The sequence below is a fragment of the Protomyctophum parallelum genome (genome assembly GCF_964188405.1).
Source record: "Protomyctophum parallelum genome assembly, chromosome: 6".
In the NCBI taxonomy this organism is placed as follows: Eukaryota; Metazoa; Chordata; class Actinopteri; order Myctophiformes; family Myctophidae; genus Protomyctophum; species Protomyctophum parallelum.
In genome coordinates this window covers 20369560-20384507 of record NC_139701.1, presented here as the reverse complement: position 1 = coordinate 20384507, position 14948 = coordinate 20369560, and the positions used below count along the sequence as shown (strand labels likewise).

The 14948-nt window shown below is 41.7% G+C and overlaps 2 protein-coding genes across 3 annotated transcripts in view; one reads left to right on the top strand and one right to left on the bottom strand.

Annotated features, from left to right (window-relative positions):
* cyfip1 (cytoplasmic FMR1 interacting protein 1) overlaps window positions 1-8341 on the top strand; it is a 44851-nt gene extending 36510 nt beyond the window's left edge. For both annotated transcript variants that reach the window (XM_083767292.1, XM_083767293.1), the window contains exons 24-31: window positions 2065-2208; window positions 3198-3288; window positions 4182-4312; window positions 5287-5359; window positions 5867-5961; window positions 6466-6704; window positions 6820-6967; window positions 7656-8341. In XM_083767292.1, the coding sequence (XP_083623418.1) occupies window positions 2065-2208; window positions 3198-3288; window positions 4182-4312; window positions 5287-5359; window positions 5867-5961; window positions 6466-6704; window positions 6820-6967; window positions 7656-7820 (1086 nt within the window). In that variant the 3' untranslated portion in view covers window positions 7821-8341. The remainder of the gene's footprint in view (window positions 1-2064; window positions 2209-3197; window positions 3289-4181; window positions 4313-5286; window positions 5360-5866; window positions 5962-6465; window positions 6705-6819; window positions 6968-7655) is intronic.
* Window positions 8342-8497: 156 nt separating this feature from the next.
* nipa2 (NIPA magnesium transporter 2) lies at window positions 8498-14453 on the bottom strand. Its single transcript, XM_083767294.1, has 6 exons — window positions 14046-14453; window positions 12857-13093; window positions 11440-11496; window positions 11250-11340; window positions 10987-11147; window positions 8498-9438 (listed from the first exon to the last, which is right to left on the bottom strand). The coding sequence occupies exons 2-6, from the start codon at window positions 12993-12995 to the stop codon at window positions 8792-8794; spliced, it is 1095 nt and encodes a 364-aa protein (XP_083623420.1). The 5' UTR covers window positions 12996-13093; window positions 14046-14453; the 3' UTR covers window positions 8498-8791.
* Window positions 14454-14948: the final 495 nt, after the last annotated feature.

Genomic DNA, 14948 nt, shown 5'->3' with positions numbered 1-14948 from the left:
GGCCGATGTGCTGGAGATGTTGTAGACGCTGACACCCGCCATGGCGGACTGGCTTCTCTTGCGATCTGTCTCTCTTCTACACCTTCGATTTGTCCTGGTCGTGAGCTGTGTGTGTGTTATTGAGAGAGAGAAACGGAAATTGCTTTGATTACATGATGTGTAGATGTTGATTCGAATGTCGACTCCCACAGGGAAATAGAAAAGTCTTATTAGTTGTGTACTGGTGTCTCGTACAGTAAATAGCTGATTGTAGTTTGGCTATTTTCTGTGAGACACGGAAGATCACAGCTTACAACCACTCTAACAAAACATAAGGGTGACATAATATAATGTGTATATTTATATTGTTAAATAATGACCATTGTGCAAAAGGTCAGTGCTGATATTCATCTGAATTGAGCATGCAGACGGCATTGCGATGTGCATTGCAACACAGCTAAGTCACACGTAGCTTAAATTGGTTTCATGTACAAACTTAATTTGGTTGGGTTTAGTGGGTTGGAGGATTAAATTGAACAAGCAATATGGTTTATCTATATGGTTATTATGGTATGAAGGAATTACTTTTCTATTTCTATATTTCTGAGAACCTGTTCAAATGAAATACACAGTATTACACACAACCATGTACCTACAGTACAGTACTACCTATAGGTTATAGTTTCAGAATTAAACAAAAATTAAATCACTTTTAGATCTCAATGTTCATGTTTTTAAATGAGATTTAGATTTATTTTAAATAAATGTTGATTCAATTTATCAAGCAATAGGGAAAATGCAACAACATACTTCAATCTAAACCATAACCTGCACTCCTGCTCCTGTCCAACAATGATAGTTCAGAGAAACGGCTGAAACAACCCCAGAAGGGGAGGACTTACCAAGGAGAAACGCATTGACAGCAGGCGGGTTAGAGTGACAGTTTGGTGGCTGCTCCGGGTGTGGGCGCGCAGCGTCCTGCGGTGGTTCTGCTTGTCAGTGATTGCCCCTGAGGCATGTTAGCCTTCGCTCCTCTTCTGACCCGCTGTTAACGTGCCTCTGTCTCCTCCATGCGCTGTCACTGCCTCGTCTCTCCTCCTACACTACAGCCACACAGTAGGAGTATGATTGCATCAACTCTCACCCTGGCAGGGAGGGAGGGAGGGAGGGAGGTGGGTGGAGTAGTGACAGGGACTGTTGCTCTGTTGGAGAGGATGCTGGATATGGCTTTAAAGCTTTTATTTCCAAAACCGTTACTTTTTAAGAAATAGAAAACAGACTGAGCCTGTGCTCCAATGGAAATAGGCGATCTACAAGGTGTAGTGAGATTGTATACACGGTTTCTGTCCGACAGTGACGCTATATTGGCAAATTACAGCGAACTTTGTCACACCAGCCTCAATTCCAAGTGTGTTTTTGTAAACTTTGTTATTTTTATGTAATGAATTACTTTAAGAAAAAAAAAAGTTTTACTCGAAATAACCCTTAGTTGATTTATTATTATGGTCAAGAGGTGCACGCACATCCACACATTTCAACGGTTGCAGGATCCAAAAACTAACTAAGAAAGGAGAGAGGAGATCCGCACACTGTTTTAAAAGCTCCCAAAATAGCCGAGCGGATCTGTTGTTAATAAATAATTTTGGGAGCTTCTAAAACGGTGTGCGGATCTCCTCTCTCCTTTCTTGATTTATTATTATTATTAAAAAAAAAACAAGACAATATAAGTCTTTATGGTTTGGAAAAGATAACGAGATCTGAGAACAAAAAAAATGCTCTCCACAGGTAATTGCTTTATTGGTTGTAGGGAAGGGAGTACAGTATTCAATGCAGTCCTAGCTAATGGCCTGTTCCTGACTTGTATTAGTAGACGGTCAGATCGACATGATGCAGCTAGTAATTGCTATATATGTATTCAGGCGAAGTTCTGTCAATTTGGTCTGTGTTTACTTTTAAAGAACTCTCTGTCTCACTCTCAACCTCTCACTCTCAAACTCAATCTTTCTATCCCTCGCTCTCTCATGTTCACTCTCTCACCGCCCCTTCTCTCTCTCTCTCCCTCCCAATGTCTCTCTGTGAATGCAGGCCTTGAACCTGGCGTACAGCAGCATATATGGCTTCTACAGGAACTTCCTCGGGCCGCCACACATCAAGGCCATGTGCCGTCTCCTGGGCTACCAAGGCATCGCCGTGGTCATGGAGGAGCTGCTAAAGGTCGTCAAAAGCCTGGTAAGCAACGGAGCGTCCAGGGGAGCAAGAACAGCCTGCTGTCTGAGCAGGGTTATGTCACGATATTTATACATATAAATATTATATTTTTATCCTCTGAAGTCAGACATAGCAGCCAAGTCAACATGTCAGCTTGTGAGCTTGAAGATGTGCTATTTCTGAAATTGTAACACAATCTGTGCCAGGAACGTTGGGTTACGTTTTAAGCAGCATACCCTACCTGTGCCAAGACGTAAAGTTGTGTTATTTAAAAGAAATAGAAATATATTTTCTTTCTTTTTTCAGATAAAAAAAAAGCGTTTTTCTGACGTGCACGCAATGTGCACATGGATGCGCCCATGGATATTTATTCTTTCAATTGTCCCATATCTCTGGCAACTGCACTGCGTTTCTGTTTAACCCATTTGACCTGATAAAAGATTCTACAAATTCTTCTAAATCCTGACAAAACCCATGTTTCTATGTCAGTCGTTCTCAAACATTTTCATGTCAAGGACCCCCAAAAATAATATATGTAATTGGGCGCCGACCCAAATACGTTGTTCCAGTGACCCCCCAGAAGCAAAGATTTTAGTTAAAAACGTTCGCTCTGAGCGAACGTTTTGAACTAAAATTATATTATATTCAAAGATTTGCGCCACATTTTCATTTTCACGATTAAAAAAAGAAATAGCAGATCTACAAGCTCGTAGCGCGGCACCTACAAGCTTGTAGATTTAGCTATAGATTTTGTTATACTTTAGCTATTTTTCAATATCTAAAGTATAACATAATCCTTAAAACACCAAAGGGGTTCCTGTTCTGAATGGCTTAACAGGTGTGGCAGATTGGGTTAAAGGGGAAGCAACGGAGGGCTAAAGAGGAAAAGTTGTAGAGCTTGTAGATCGACTGTTTTTGCCATCTGTTTTTAATTTTTTTACATACTGATGATGCTATGATGCTGAGGATAGGGAGCTAAATGAATGGTCCCTCCTCTTCCTCTCATACAGCTCCAGGGGACCATCATGCAGTATGTGAAGACCCTGATGGAGGTGATGCCCAAGATATGCCGCCTTCCCCGCCACGAGTACGGCTCTCCAGGTGGGTGACGCGGTGGCCCTTTCTATCAGAAGTTTAATTGAAAAGGTCAACTCGGCTCAAACACTTTTACTGCGGCATATCCAGTCTACATGGTTCACCAACTAAAGAGGAGACAATGTACTGTACATTAGGGTTTCACTTGCAACTATCGATTTTTAGAGATCGTTATATTAACCCATTTTGGGTGGGAACCCCTTTTGGTGTTTTAAACATTATGTTATAATTTAGCTATTGAGAAATAGCAGATCTACAAGCTCATGGCACGCCACCGAGTGGCGTGCTACGAGCTTGTAGGTCTGCTATTTTTGAAAAATCGTAAAAATGTTACGCAAATCTTTGAATATATATTCTTTCAAAGTGAATGTTTTTAACTCGGGTCTAAATGGGTTGATGACTTTTTCTCTGTGTGTGTGTGTGTGTGTGTGCGCGCGCGCGCCATCAGCTTCTGCTACACTATCAATTTTAATAGCACGTGAAGCCTTCAAGCATTTGATTTATTTTACATGGGGCATGTGGCTTTATGGTGTCATTTCACTTTAATTTTGCATGTCTCATTCATGAGTTATTATTACAGTGCCTTTTTACAACGGCCAGTCAGTTTGACACTGAAAGAATATGCTCCTATTAATATATGCTCCTATTAATTGTCTGCCATGGAACAAGGAAGTTGTCAGCTAGTCAGCCAGTCTAGTTTAAAAGCAACACACTTTATTACCGTAAAAAAGAGTTATGGTCTCTTATCTGGATATATGAAATATACATTGTATGGACATGTGGGCCTGTTTTTAAATACGAAGAAAACAAAAGAAGAAAAAAAGGGGTCATGCTCGAAATAAGGATGCCAGGTTGAAAGTGGGTTAATGCAGCTGTACCACCCTCTCCTTCATATGCAGGTATCCTGGAGTTCTTTCACCACCAGTTAAAGGACATCGTGGAATATGCTGAACTGAAGACGGTGTGCTTCCAGAACCTGAGAGAAGTTGGCAATGCCCTCCTGTTCTGCCTGCTCAGTGAGCAGAGTCTGGTTTGTACTTCCTCAAACCCAGCCTAGCCTCGCTGAGATAGAATTTTAAAATCCCCAGTGTGATTGACTCATATTTAGGGCTGGGAAATTAACCGAGCATGTACACATATTTAGAACGAATACCCCACTTTTAACCGAATAATCGAGAAACAAGGTTTTGGAGGGATTATTCTCATGCCAACAAATCGACAAACAAATTAGATTTGTTTTATAATACACTAAATCTAGGGGGACGTGTTCTAGCGTGCACGCACACACCATTCCGTTCCTGCGTGTGCACGTCAAAAGATTCCTGGTATCACGGTGTGGTACTGCATTCTACAAGCATGATACTACTGTAGATAGTGAAGATAGCCGATTAGAGCTTTTAGACTGGCTATTTTCATCTATTACTGTGGAATGTTGTTTTATTTTTCATTTGAACGGTATTTATGGACAAATGTTTCTAGTTGGCGACTGGCAGATAGCAGGCTGCAACCAAGGTGATTCTAGGCAAACGGTCGTAGTGTATGGCTTATCAGTGCCATCTTGTGGCAGTGATTGATATCACAAATTTAGACCTACATGTTCATTGCAAACGCAATGAGCACTAACTATGAGACCCTGCAGATCATGTCTGTGTGTCTGTCTGTCTGTGTGTCTGTCTGTCCCGCTGTGACACCACCCGCCCGCCACCAGAGGGCGCAGCTGTAGCACACACACACACACGCACACACACACACTCTCTCACACACACACACACACACACACACACACAGTAGAAAACTTAAAAAAATTACTAACTAAAAATAAAAAAAATGTATGTAATTTATTCTAATTGTTGTTATTGCAATTTACGAGCTGCGTTCGCTTCCCGCGTTCGCGCGTCTTACTTGTAGTATTGATATGTATTCACATTTATCAAGGATGGAAGTGAAATATGCTCTCAAAAGAAGATATTATGCCAATGGTTTTGTATTTTGTCTCATCTTTAGTCCCAGGAGGAGGTTTGTGATTTGTTGCATGCCGCACCCTTCCAGAACATTCTTCCCAGAGTCCATGTGAAAGGTAGATATCACAAAAGTTTTTCCCCCTATTCCATTATATTTGCATATACCTTTTCTCTTGGTTCTTTTTAGTCATGTACAAATAAAGCATCAAACAATGTGAGCTTGCTTTTGTTTAAAATGTAATTAAATGAATAGAAAACATTTAACAGCCACATGACCACAGAAAGTTGTTAACTGGCCAACACAAGCAATTGTATGTAAAACCACCGAATAAGGTTGTTTTATTCAAAGGAAGGTTTAGGTTTGCACCAATTAAACATGATACTGGTTAAATAATTCAAACTTGCGTTTATCTGTCCAGACACAGTTCCAGTGCTACTGTTCTTCAAACAAGCGTTCTCTGTCAAACGGTTAACCCATATTTGTTTTATTTGATTTACCCTGGGCTTCTTGGTGACTTCTCAGAGCATCTTTCGGCCAGCTCTTGGGCTGAACTTGGTCAGATGGCATGGCCTGGAGAGATTTCCAGTACTCTGAAATGTGTTGTGGTTTTGACTTTCCGCAGAGGGGGAGCGTCTTGATGCCAAGATGAAACGTTTGGAGGCCAAATACACAGCCCTGCACTTGGTTCCACTGATAGAGCGCCTCGGCACCCCACAGGTACAGTAGGCGTTTTCAGAAATGCCATTATTGTAATCAGTCTTGTGTGCAGTGAAAGATGACCAAGTTAGGTGCTGTCAGAACACAATCACCAATTTTGTTGTGACCTGCAACTCGGCATCTCCCAACCATGACAACTAGGGGTGTAACGATATAGTAACTGTATCGAAAAATCTATTTTTATTTCAAGAATCGAAGTATATCGAAATGAAAACTGCAACATTGACTATGTATCGTATCGTTTTGCAATGCAAATAATCGGTATCGAATCGTTTTGCTATGCAGATAATACTACATTGTTGTGCGTGGTATTTAGCAATTTTTTAAAGGTTTATTTACTTATTTTAAAATAATGTTAATGTATTTTAAATAGTTACTGTATCTCTTTCAAATCATTGTATCGGATTGTATCGCCATAATGAACCAAATTATCGTCCATGTATCGTATCGCTGTTAAAATGTATCGTTACACCCCCTAATGGCAACCCTTTCTCGTTCTTTTAGCAAATCGCCATTGCTCGTGAGGGTGACCTGCTTACCAAAGAGCGTCTGTGCTGTGGCCTGTCCATGTTTGAGGTCATTCTCACACGCGTTCGAGGCTTCCTCGAGGACCCCATCTGGCGTGGCCCGCTGCCCAGCAACGGTGTGATGCACGTGGACGAGTGCGTGGAGTTCCACCGTCTCTGGAGCGCCATGCAGTTTGTCTACTGCATCCCAGTGGGAGCACACGAATTTACTGTGGAGTGAGTCCCCATATTTTGGTTTAAATTCTCAACAAGAGCTGTTCTGGCCTGTACTGACGCGCCTTATATAAATGACGTGTGCATAAACGTTACATTTTACCCGTCTGCTTTTCAGGCAGTGTTTTGGGGATGGCCTTCACTGGGCAGGCTGCATGATAATCGCCCTGCTGGGACAGCAGAGACGATTTGACATTCTGGACTTCAGCTACCATCTCCTCAAGGTGCAAAAGCACGACGGCAAGGACGAGATCATCAAGAGTGTGGTGAGTTGAGGAAAGGCGGAGTAGTAATACTAACTTACTAATGCATGATTTGTACTTGGTTGCACGTGGGTGCCTCACCGTGACAACCAATCTACGAGCTGTCGATGCATTGCAAGCGCAATGCAATGTGGGCTTATAGATCAGCTATTTTCGGTGTGCAGTACCCACACGCAACTACTGTATGTACAACTCGGGCTTAAGAAGACTTCACTTTGACGTGAGTGTGTCACTGTACATTATGCTGAATATTACACGGCTTCTAGTGAACATAATGAATAATACCTAGGCACTTCAGGAGAGACTACCCAAATATAATACTGGCACACGCAAAATAATTAATACATGCTGTATTTTGCTGAAGAGTCTTTGTACTTATTGATTAAAAGTGATTCATGATTGATTTCATGAAAAAGGTATTTTATAGACATACTTATTGATGTAGGCTTTTGTCATGGCATAGCACTCAAACAATTTCAATCATACATTGAGAATGTTGGTTAAAAGAGGAAACTAATTTGATTGAAAAGATATGTACACTTAATTCGAGAGCACCCATTATGAATCTTTCCATGTTGGATATTCTATTGTCCCCCTTGAGGCAATGCAAATATTTATGTCCAACATCAATCCCATGCTTTCTCTCATTTAATGCTGCAACACAGAAATGTCTTTTGTCTTTTGCCTTCAGCCATTGAAGAAGATGGTGGATAGAATCCGCAAGTTCCAAGTCATCAACGATGAGATTTTTGCCATTCTGAACAAGTACCTGAAGTCAGGAGACGGGGAGAACATGCCGGTGGAACACGTCCGGTGTTTCCAACCACCTATACACCAATCTCTCGCCAGTAACTGAATTTTAGTTTCCGTCGCCTGCCAGCAGTCACAACGGTTCCAAATAGTCATTACCTTTCCTTGCACCAGCCAGAAATATCTAGGACTTGTGCCACAATGGACCATGATTAAAAACAAAATAACTAAGGAAGTTGGGCCACAATTTTATGTTGAATTATTTTTCTTTTTTTGTACTCACTTGTGCCTTATTGAAAGATGAATAGCTATTTTCCCTTGTTTTGAATGGACTTTACTTTGTTTTATACTTATGGAACTCTATAGATCAGGGAGGGGAAGACTACTTTTATCAAATAAATATTTAAGGGTTTGCAGTGGTGGAATATTAATGGAGAAAATGTAACCTATTTTAAGTTGGGGTCAAAGTAAATTGTATTTTCTATATTGTTAAACATGCATGCTAAACTCATCCTTTTTAAGAGGAAATCTGAGAAGTAACAAAGTTCATACTTGTTGAGCATTTATTCACTGTGCCTTTCAAATGTTTTAATCATTTTAATTCAATAAATATGTAACAAATCTGTTGATCTGAGTGCTTTTTATGTAAACAATACAAAAAAGTTCATGGTGACTTCAACATAATGTTACTTTCAAGTATTACGAGCACACAAATCTTAGTGAATGTCTGTCATGTTCAGCAGGACCCATCTTAAAACACATCTATGAATTTAAAGAAAGCAAGTCAGTGCATGTATATGCAGATCTTTGTACGTAATATAACAAAGTTCTTTATTTTAGAAAATCTGACTATTTACAGGGCTACACAGGAATGAAATAAAGTTCTAAACAAATACTAATCAAGTCATAATTCTGAGAGAAATAAGGCAAATGAAAACTGTAGTACAATCGATTGGTCCAACCAAGTCACTTGTCCCCTAAAACTGATTGTCTTAAGGTTGTCAATACCATGTGCATAGCAGTGCCATGGCTGTTTAGTCTGGGAGGGGGGAGGGGGTGACAAGTTCCTTTATGATCCTATGGGGCTGTCATAGCACCATTCCTTCTAGATATGCTGTCAAAATTTGAGCCCATTTCTCTGTCCTCCATGTCTGCGGAGTCCGTGTGTAGCAGCTCGTAGGTGCTGTGAGAAGCCACGCCGTTCGTCGTTGGAAAGGCCTTTTCGTCCTTCCTCATGGAGACGGCAAGAGCAGCCAGGCTTACACTAACGTCTTTAAACGCGTGGAGCAGGAAAATGCCCACAATGATGGTGAGGAAGCCACTGAGGGTGCCGATCACGTCGCCTGTGCCCATGTGCTCCCACTCCTTGAACAGGATGGCCGAGCAGGTGAGGACGGACGTGGTGAAAAACACATAGTAGATGGGCGTCACCAGGGAGGTGTTGAATATGTCCAGAGCCTTGTTCAAATAGTTAATTTGTGTGCTCACGCATGCCACCAGACCCAGGAGCAGGACCCACGCCAGTGGGTTGCCCGACACAGACTTCCCAGCAATGGCTTCCTTGATGGCAATGCCCAGTCCCTTTACGCAGGACACCGACAGTGCCCCGATCACAGAGCAGATGGTGATGTACACCAGGATGTTGGTCTGACCGTGGCGGGGGCCCACCACGAATATGAAGATCAGAGCCACGATGATGACTAATGTAGCAAAGAACACAAAACCTACGGGAACGCAGGGTGGAAGCTTGGTCAATAACTTTTCTTTCTTCACACATTGAAGGTACAAATGAGCAAGTAAACTAAAACATGCAATGATAAATAGACAATATAATGTACTATTACATTATATTGTCCATATATTTACTATTACATTGTAATGGTACACAATGTGTGGATATAAAAGATAAACAAAAGGTGCATGGCTGTAAGTAAAGTAAACTAAGAAAGAATGAGAAAATCAGTTGGAAAGGAATTGCAAATGTTTTTCCATTTTAAATTAGTTTGTAGTAGTAAAGTAGTTTGATTCCCTTAAATGTTTTTATTTCTCACAGCAACAGTCTAAAGTTAGGTGAGGAACTCTATCCCCGAGACCGTCAGGAAAACTGGGAAGTGATTGAGCTGGTAAGTAGGTGAACAACAGTATACACTGATTGTACTGGATGCGAAGACCTGGTTAGCACATTGCTCCGGGCAGCGCACCCCCCACGCCTCCCAGTTCTTCTGCCCCTTTTTCCATACGGTTGTCACGTTTTATACCTGATCTGATGTAAATAAGCCTTAGTGCTTTTCTGGTTTTATCCTCATGGCAGGCAATCGACCTTGTTTGTTAAATGTAGGCTATATAAAATGTATTAATTAATGTCTGAAATTATTAATGCCTGTAGTTATATGTACATAGCCTACTTTATTCGCGGGATTCAGCGTTTTAGCTAAAGCGATAATTTAAGCAAAAATAACAATATAATTTGAAAATGTGTAGATGTCTCTTCAACAAATGGGAGCCAACGGCAGGCTTAGTCCAATTGCGGTCCTTTTCATAATTCAGTGTTTTAGGCAAAGCGATGCAGGCCTAATTATTATATTATGTTCATTCCATACCAAAACTGTCGTGTGCGAGTGTGTGTGTGATTCTGATCTGTCATCTCTGTGTGTGTTGACACTACACACGCAGAAGAACAGGTGTGATTCTGATCTGTCATCTCTGTGTGTGTTGACACTACACACGCAGAAGAACAGGGAGGCGGGGGTGCACTGCCCGGAGCAGTGCGTTAACCAGGTCTTTGCGTACTGGACAGCTCCCAGGTGCGAATGTATTTATCTATGGGAGTGTGAAGCAGGGCCCTCTTGAAAAAGAGATGGAAATGTGTGTGCTTTATGCTGGCTAAATAAAAAGGATTAAAAACTAAACAAAATTTCCATGTCATGTTTGCATGCTGTTGCAGATTATATTTTTTTCTTCAGAATTATGTAAAGCACTTTGTAACTTTGTTTTGATATCATATTATTACTATATGATCTGTCATTTATTTGGCAGACATTGAGGACAGCATGTCCCCCTTTCAAAAGTGGAAGGGGGAGCTCAGTGTTCTCTGTAACCGACCTCAAAAGTGAACAAATATGGATGAAGTACACCTTCCTGGTCTAAAGCCAAACCAAATACTTTATTGTCATGTGTCCCCAAATTAGAGCAATTCTCAAGGTCAACGATTCCTCCGTCAGATGAATTTCCCTTCTGCTCTAATGAAACAGTCAGCCAGTGTAAGACTATACCTGGGTCAACCATCTTCCTGGCCATGTGTTCCAGGCTGTTGATCTCTTCCTCTTTAGGTGCATGGATCACCATGGTGGTGGAACCCAGGATGCTGAGCATGCAGCCAAGCTTCCCGTGCAGGTTTAACCGCTCTGTCAGGAAATATGAGGAGAGGACGGCGCTGGAAACAACATGAACCATCAGTCTGTCAGATTCAAGTCCACAGGTACAGTCCACAAATAGCAAATCAACAATTAAATGAAGGAACAATGTAGGTTTGTACCTGACGAGCACACTGAGAGCCCCCAGAGGGGTGACGAGCGTAGCTGGGGCAAAAGCATACGCAGCAAAGTTGGCTGCCTCCCCGGCACCCACTGTAATATTGAAGAGAATAATGTCAGCCTCACGGTTAGTATGAGAGGTATATCACGTGCACTTTGTTTAGTGTAATTTCTCTTCACAGTGCTACTTACTTGATAATAAGCCAGCCCACCACAGCCACTCTTTTAGATAGGCATGACCACCCTGGCCTGAAACAAACAGGTGTAAATGTAACAGAGTTTAGTGGGTTCCACTTGCTCCATCAGTATTGACATTTCTTATTGGTTAGTGGGCAGCACCTCATTGAATAACACTGGTGTCCACGTTTAGAGTGGTGTCAGTCTAACATGAGACATGCCCATGGTAAGATGTGTTCCTCTGCACACTTTCAACAAGAGTCTGTATGTTTACTGTGATGAATACTAGTGGTTCTAAACATGCTAAATGTACCAACATGAAGTGGTGATGTTTTGTACATGTTTTTAATTCATTATTTTGACATACTAAACTGTAAACTCTTTATAAAAACATGCTCTTGGTCACACTGTTAATTCTGTTATAGACGTGCTGAGGATTGGGTTTGTTACACAGACAGAAACTGACCAGATACGTCTGTGTATTTACCAGGTACATTGTGTTGTTATTTCCTTGAAATCTGTATTGTATGTTTATTGAGTGGTGTCAGTCTAACATGAGACATGCCCATGACGTGCTGAGGATTGGGTGTGTTACACAGACAGAAACTGACCAGATACGTCTGTGTATTTACCAGATTAAACTGTCAACAAAGAGAGAAGTCGTCCGAAACTTCATTATTCCACAACAACGCAGATCACACGTTACATAAACATTAATAATCTTTCATCTCTAAATGACTACATTTTACATGCAGGCTACTGCTATACTTGTTTATAGCGGCTTTTCTTTGACATTCTCTTGAATGAAACACAAACCTAGGGTTTTACTGTGTAGCAAAGTTAATGATTACTATGTGCAATAAAAGTGAATTCCTATGAGCTGCAGTCATGTGTTGATCCATTTAGACGACAGGTCCACAACGTCTGGAGTGGGGACCACCAGGGTATCCAAATGGACCCTTATGGGTCTGTATCTCAGGGTAACACTGAGAATTCCAACAGTATAGATTGGGGGAAGTTTCCTGAAAAAGTACACCGAGTTACAAACCCGTAGGTGTCCAACTGGACCCCACACGTTGAGAATCAGTGATAGTCTATGGCCTTGTGAATGCATAGGCGTGTCACATGCAGGCCAAACCCAGTCATGGTACAGTGAGACCGAGTACTGTAGTAGTGTAAACATTAAACAATATGCTAATAATGCTGCTTATGGTCTCTGCCGATACCGGTTTGACTTCTCGGCTTGATTATCAGTTTTGCAATCAATGCACAAAGTCAAACGCAGACATGTTCAGCTCAACAACATGTTGCAATGAAGTGTTGCAAACATTATGCCCACGCCCGCGGCCCCATACAATACAGCAGCGGTTCTCAAACGTTTTCATGACAAAGTTGTTAAAATGTTGATCCACCTTAACAATACAGTACATACCTGCCCGCATAGAGCCCTTCCTGGCCAGGCGCAGAAGACCTTTTTTCTTGAGGATGAAGCTGCCGCCGATGAAGATGCTGGAACTGACAGCCAGTCCGAGGCCAATGTAAAAATCATACTGCCCCCGGTCCTGACCCATAGTGAGGCTGGATGTACTGACAGCGTGGTCTGTCACATTTACCAACGAACACTGACGATGCTGACCAAGGAGGTAACAGTTCTGACCAGCCAAAATACCTGACAGCAATAAGGGGGAGGGAATGGATTTAGAAAAATGATAACATTATAATACAAAATGTGAGTCAGTTACTTATATGCCTAGAATGTTAGTGACCCTGATGTATTTCATGTATGCCATTGATTATACACAGCCACGGTGGGAGTGATTTATGGCTGTATATGGAAATACATGAAATGTATGTAATATCACAGCCATTTTAGGGCTAGGTTTAGTTACAACAATTAAATCCCCCACAAGCAGACGACCTGGCTACCTTGTTGGACCCGGCTAACCCTAACCCTAACATGTTAGATTACAAACTGCCAGCCCCTGGTTGAGTGTGCATGATGCGCCATCACCGATATCGACACATTTAAAGTAAATGTCACAAAGATGTGAACACAGCTAGTTCCTGGACTTGGCCAGTAAACTACTGCAGTACACAGTATAGGCTACAGTATGTGTCTGCTGCCTGCTGCACTCAGTCAGAGACTGAGTAGCTATATATTTATGTTTGAACGGTACCATATCGGAGGTGTGGAGTGACAGAATGTCATCTTAAACATTTGAGTAATTTGAGGAAGTCGCAGACAGTCAAAGACGGCAAGACCAGGAAAAGCTCAGCATTGTGGTTGTAATTAACAAGCAGCTGACGACAGCCAGTAGGCTAGACGTGACGCGGGCGTGTGGCAGCAGTCCAATTTGGTTTGTTTCTTAGTTTGGTTTATATTTTGCCCCCAACCAGCGCTTAAACAAACACATTCACTTCCATGTTAGCTTCTATTAGCGCAAGAAAAAGGCTAGCGAAATGGGCTAGCTGACATTAGCTGAAGCGAACCAGAAGAGCCAGCCACCAGGGGAAAACATTATAGCAGATTTAAAATAATAAAATAAAATAAACAACGTTTCATTTAAAAGCAGCGAATGTGCCTAGCTGGTTTTATTGAGTATTTAAAAATGTATAATTACCCGTACGATGGTATCTTGTGTTGGCCCAGACCAAAATGGTGGTGTTTGGTGGAGGTGAGCTGACAGCTACAGTAGCAGTTAGCTGCTGGGCTCCATATCCTCACACAGAGCTGACACACACGCACACACACACACACACACACACACACACAGGGACAGTACGTGTTCCTCCCACCCGCTGCTGTGCTTGCCTAGCTCGGCTCTGCAGGGCTGCTTGCTCTGTTCTCACTCTGATCCCTCTGCTCATCTATCTACCACCACTAAACCTATCCTATGCTGTTATTAACCCTCCACAAGCCTGCTGCATGGGAGCAAAGTCTACGCAACTTTTACTACTCTCATGTATACAGTCAAATCCCCTGTTGTAGGCTACTCATTTGAAAGGCTATGATATTAACTATGACACACAGCAATATGTGAGCGATAGAGATATAGTGCTGTACCTCCCCCCAGGAAGAAGTACTCTGTCTCTGTCCAATCATGTGGAAATGTTACTAGTAGTAAATTAGTAATACGCATTACAACATAAATGTACCAACGTATTGCATGCGTTGTGAGCTTGTAGATCTGCTATTTTTCACTATTTTTGAACATCTCTGAACATAGGCCTACAAAATTGAGTATGATTCACTTAGTCCACCATTTCTTTTAGGTAAATCTACTCAATGTCCACCACTGAGACTTACCCATCTGTTCATTGGTGATACTCATCCTCCAACAACTCCTTATGTTTGACTTATGTTTCTGCTTCTACAATTACGCTGAATAATTCATGGCCTTATACTTAATGTAGGTGACTCACCATTGCCAAGTAACACAGGTAACATGGTTGCACCCTCAGAACAAATTCAACCACAAACTAGAAAATATTGTTCCTGAAGAAACTATATTGTGCATGGGCAA

Coding starts and splice junctions, on each gene's coding strand:
- nipa2 (XM_083767294.1), bottom strand. CDS start 12,995: ATGGGTCAGGACCGGGGGCAGTATGATTTTTACATTGGCCTCGGACTG. Junction 11,497..12,856: donor GAAGGGCTCTATGCGGGCAG/GTATGTACTGTA, acceptor TGTTTGTTTCAG/GCCAGGGTGGTCATGCCTAT. Junction 11,148..11,249: donor GCTCTCAGTGTGCTCGTCAG/GTACAAACCTAC, acceptor TGTTGTTTCCAG/CGCCGTCCTCTCCTCATATT.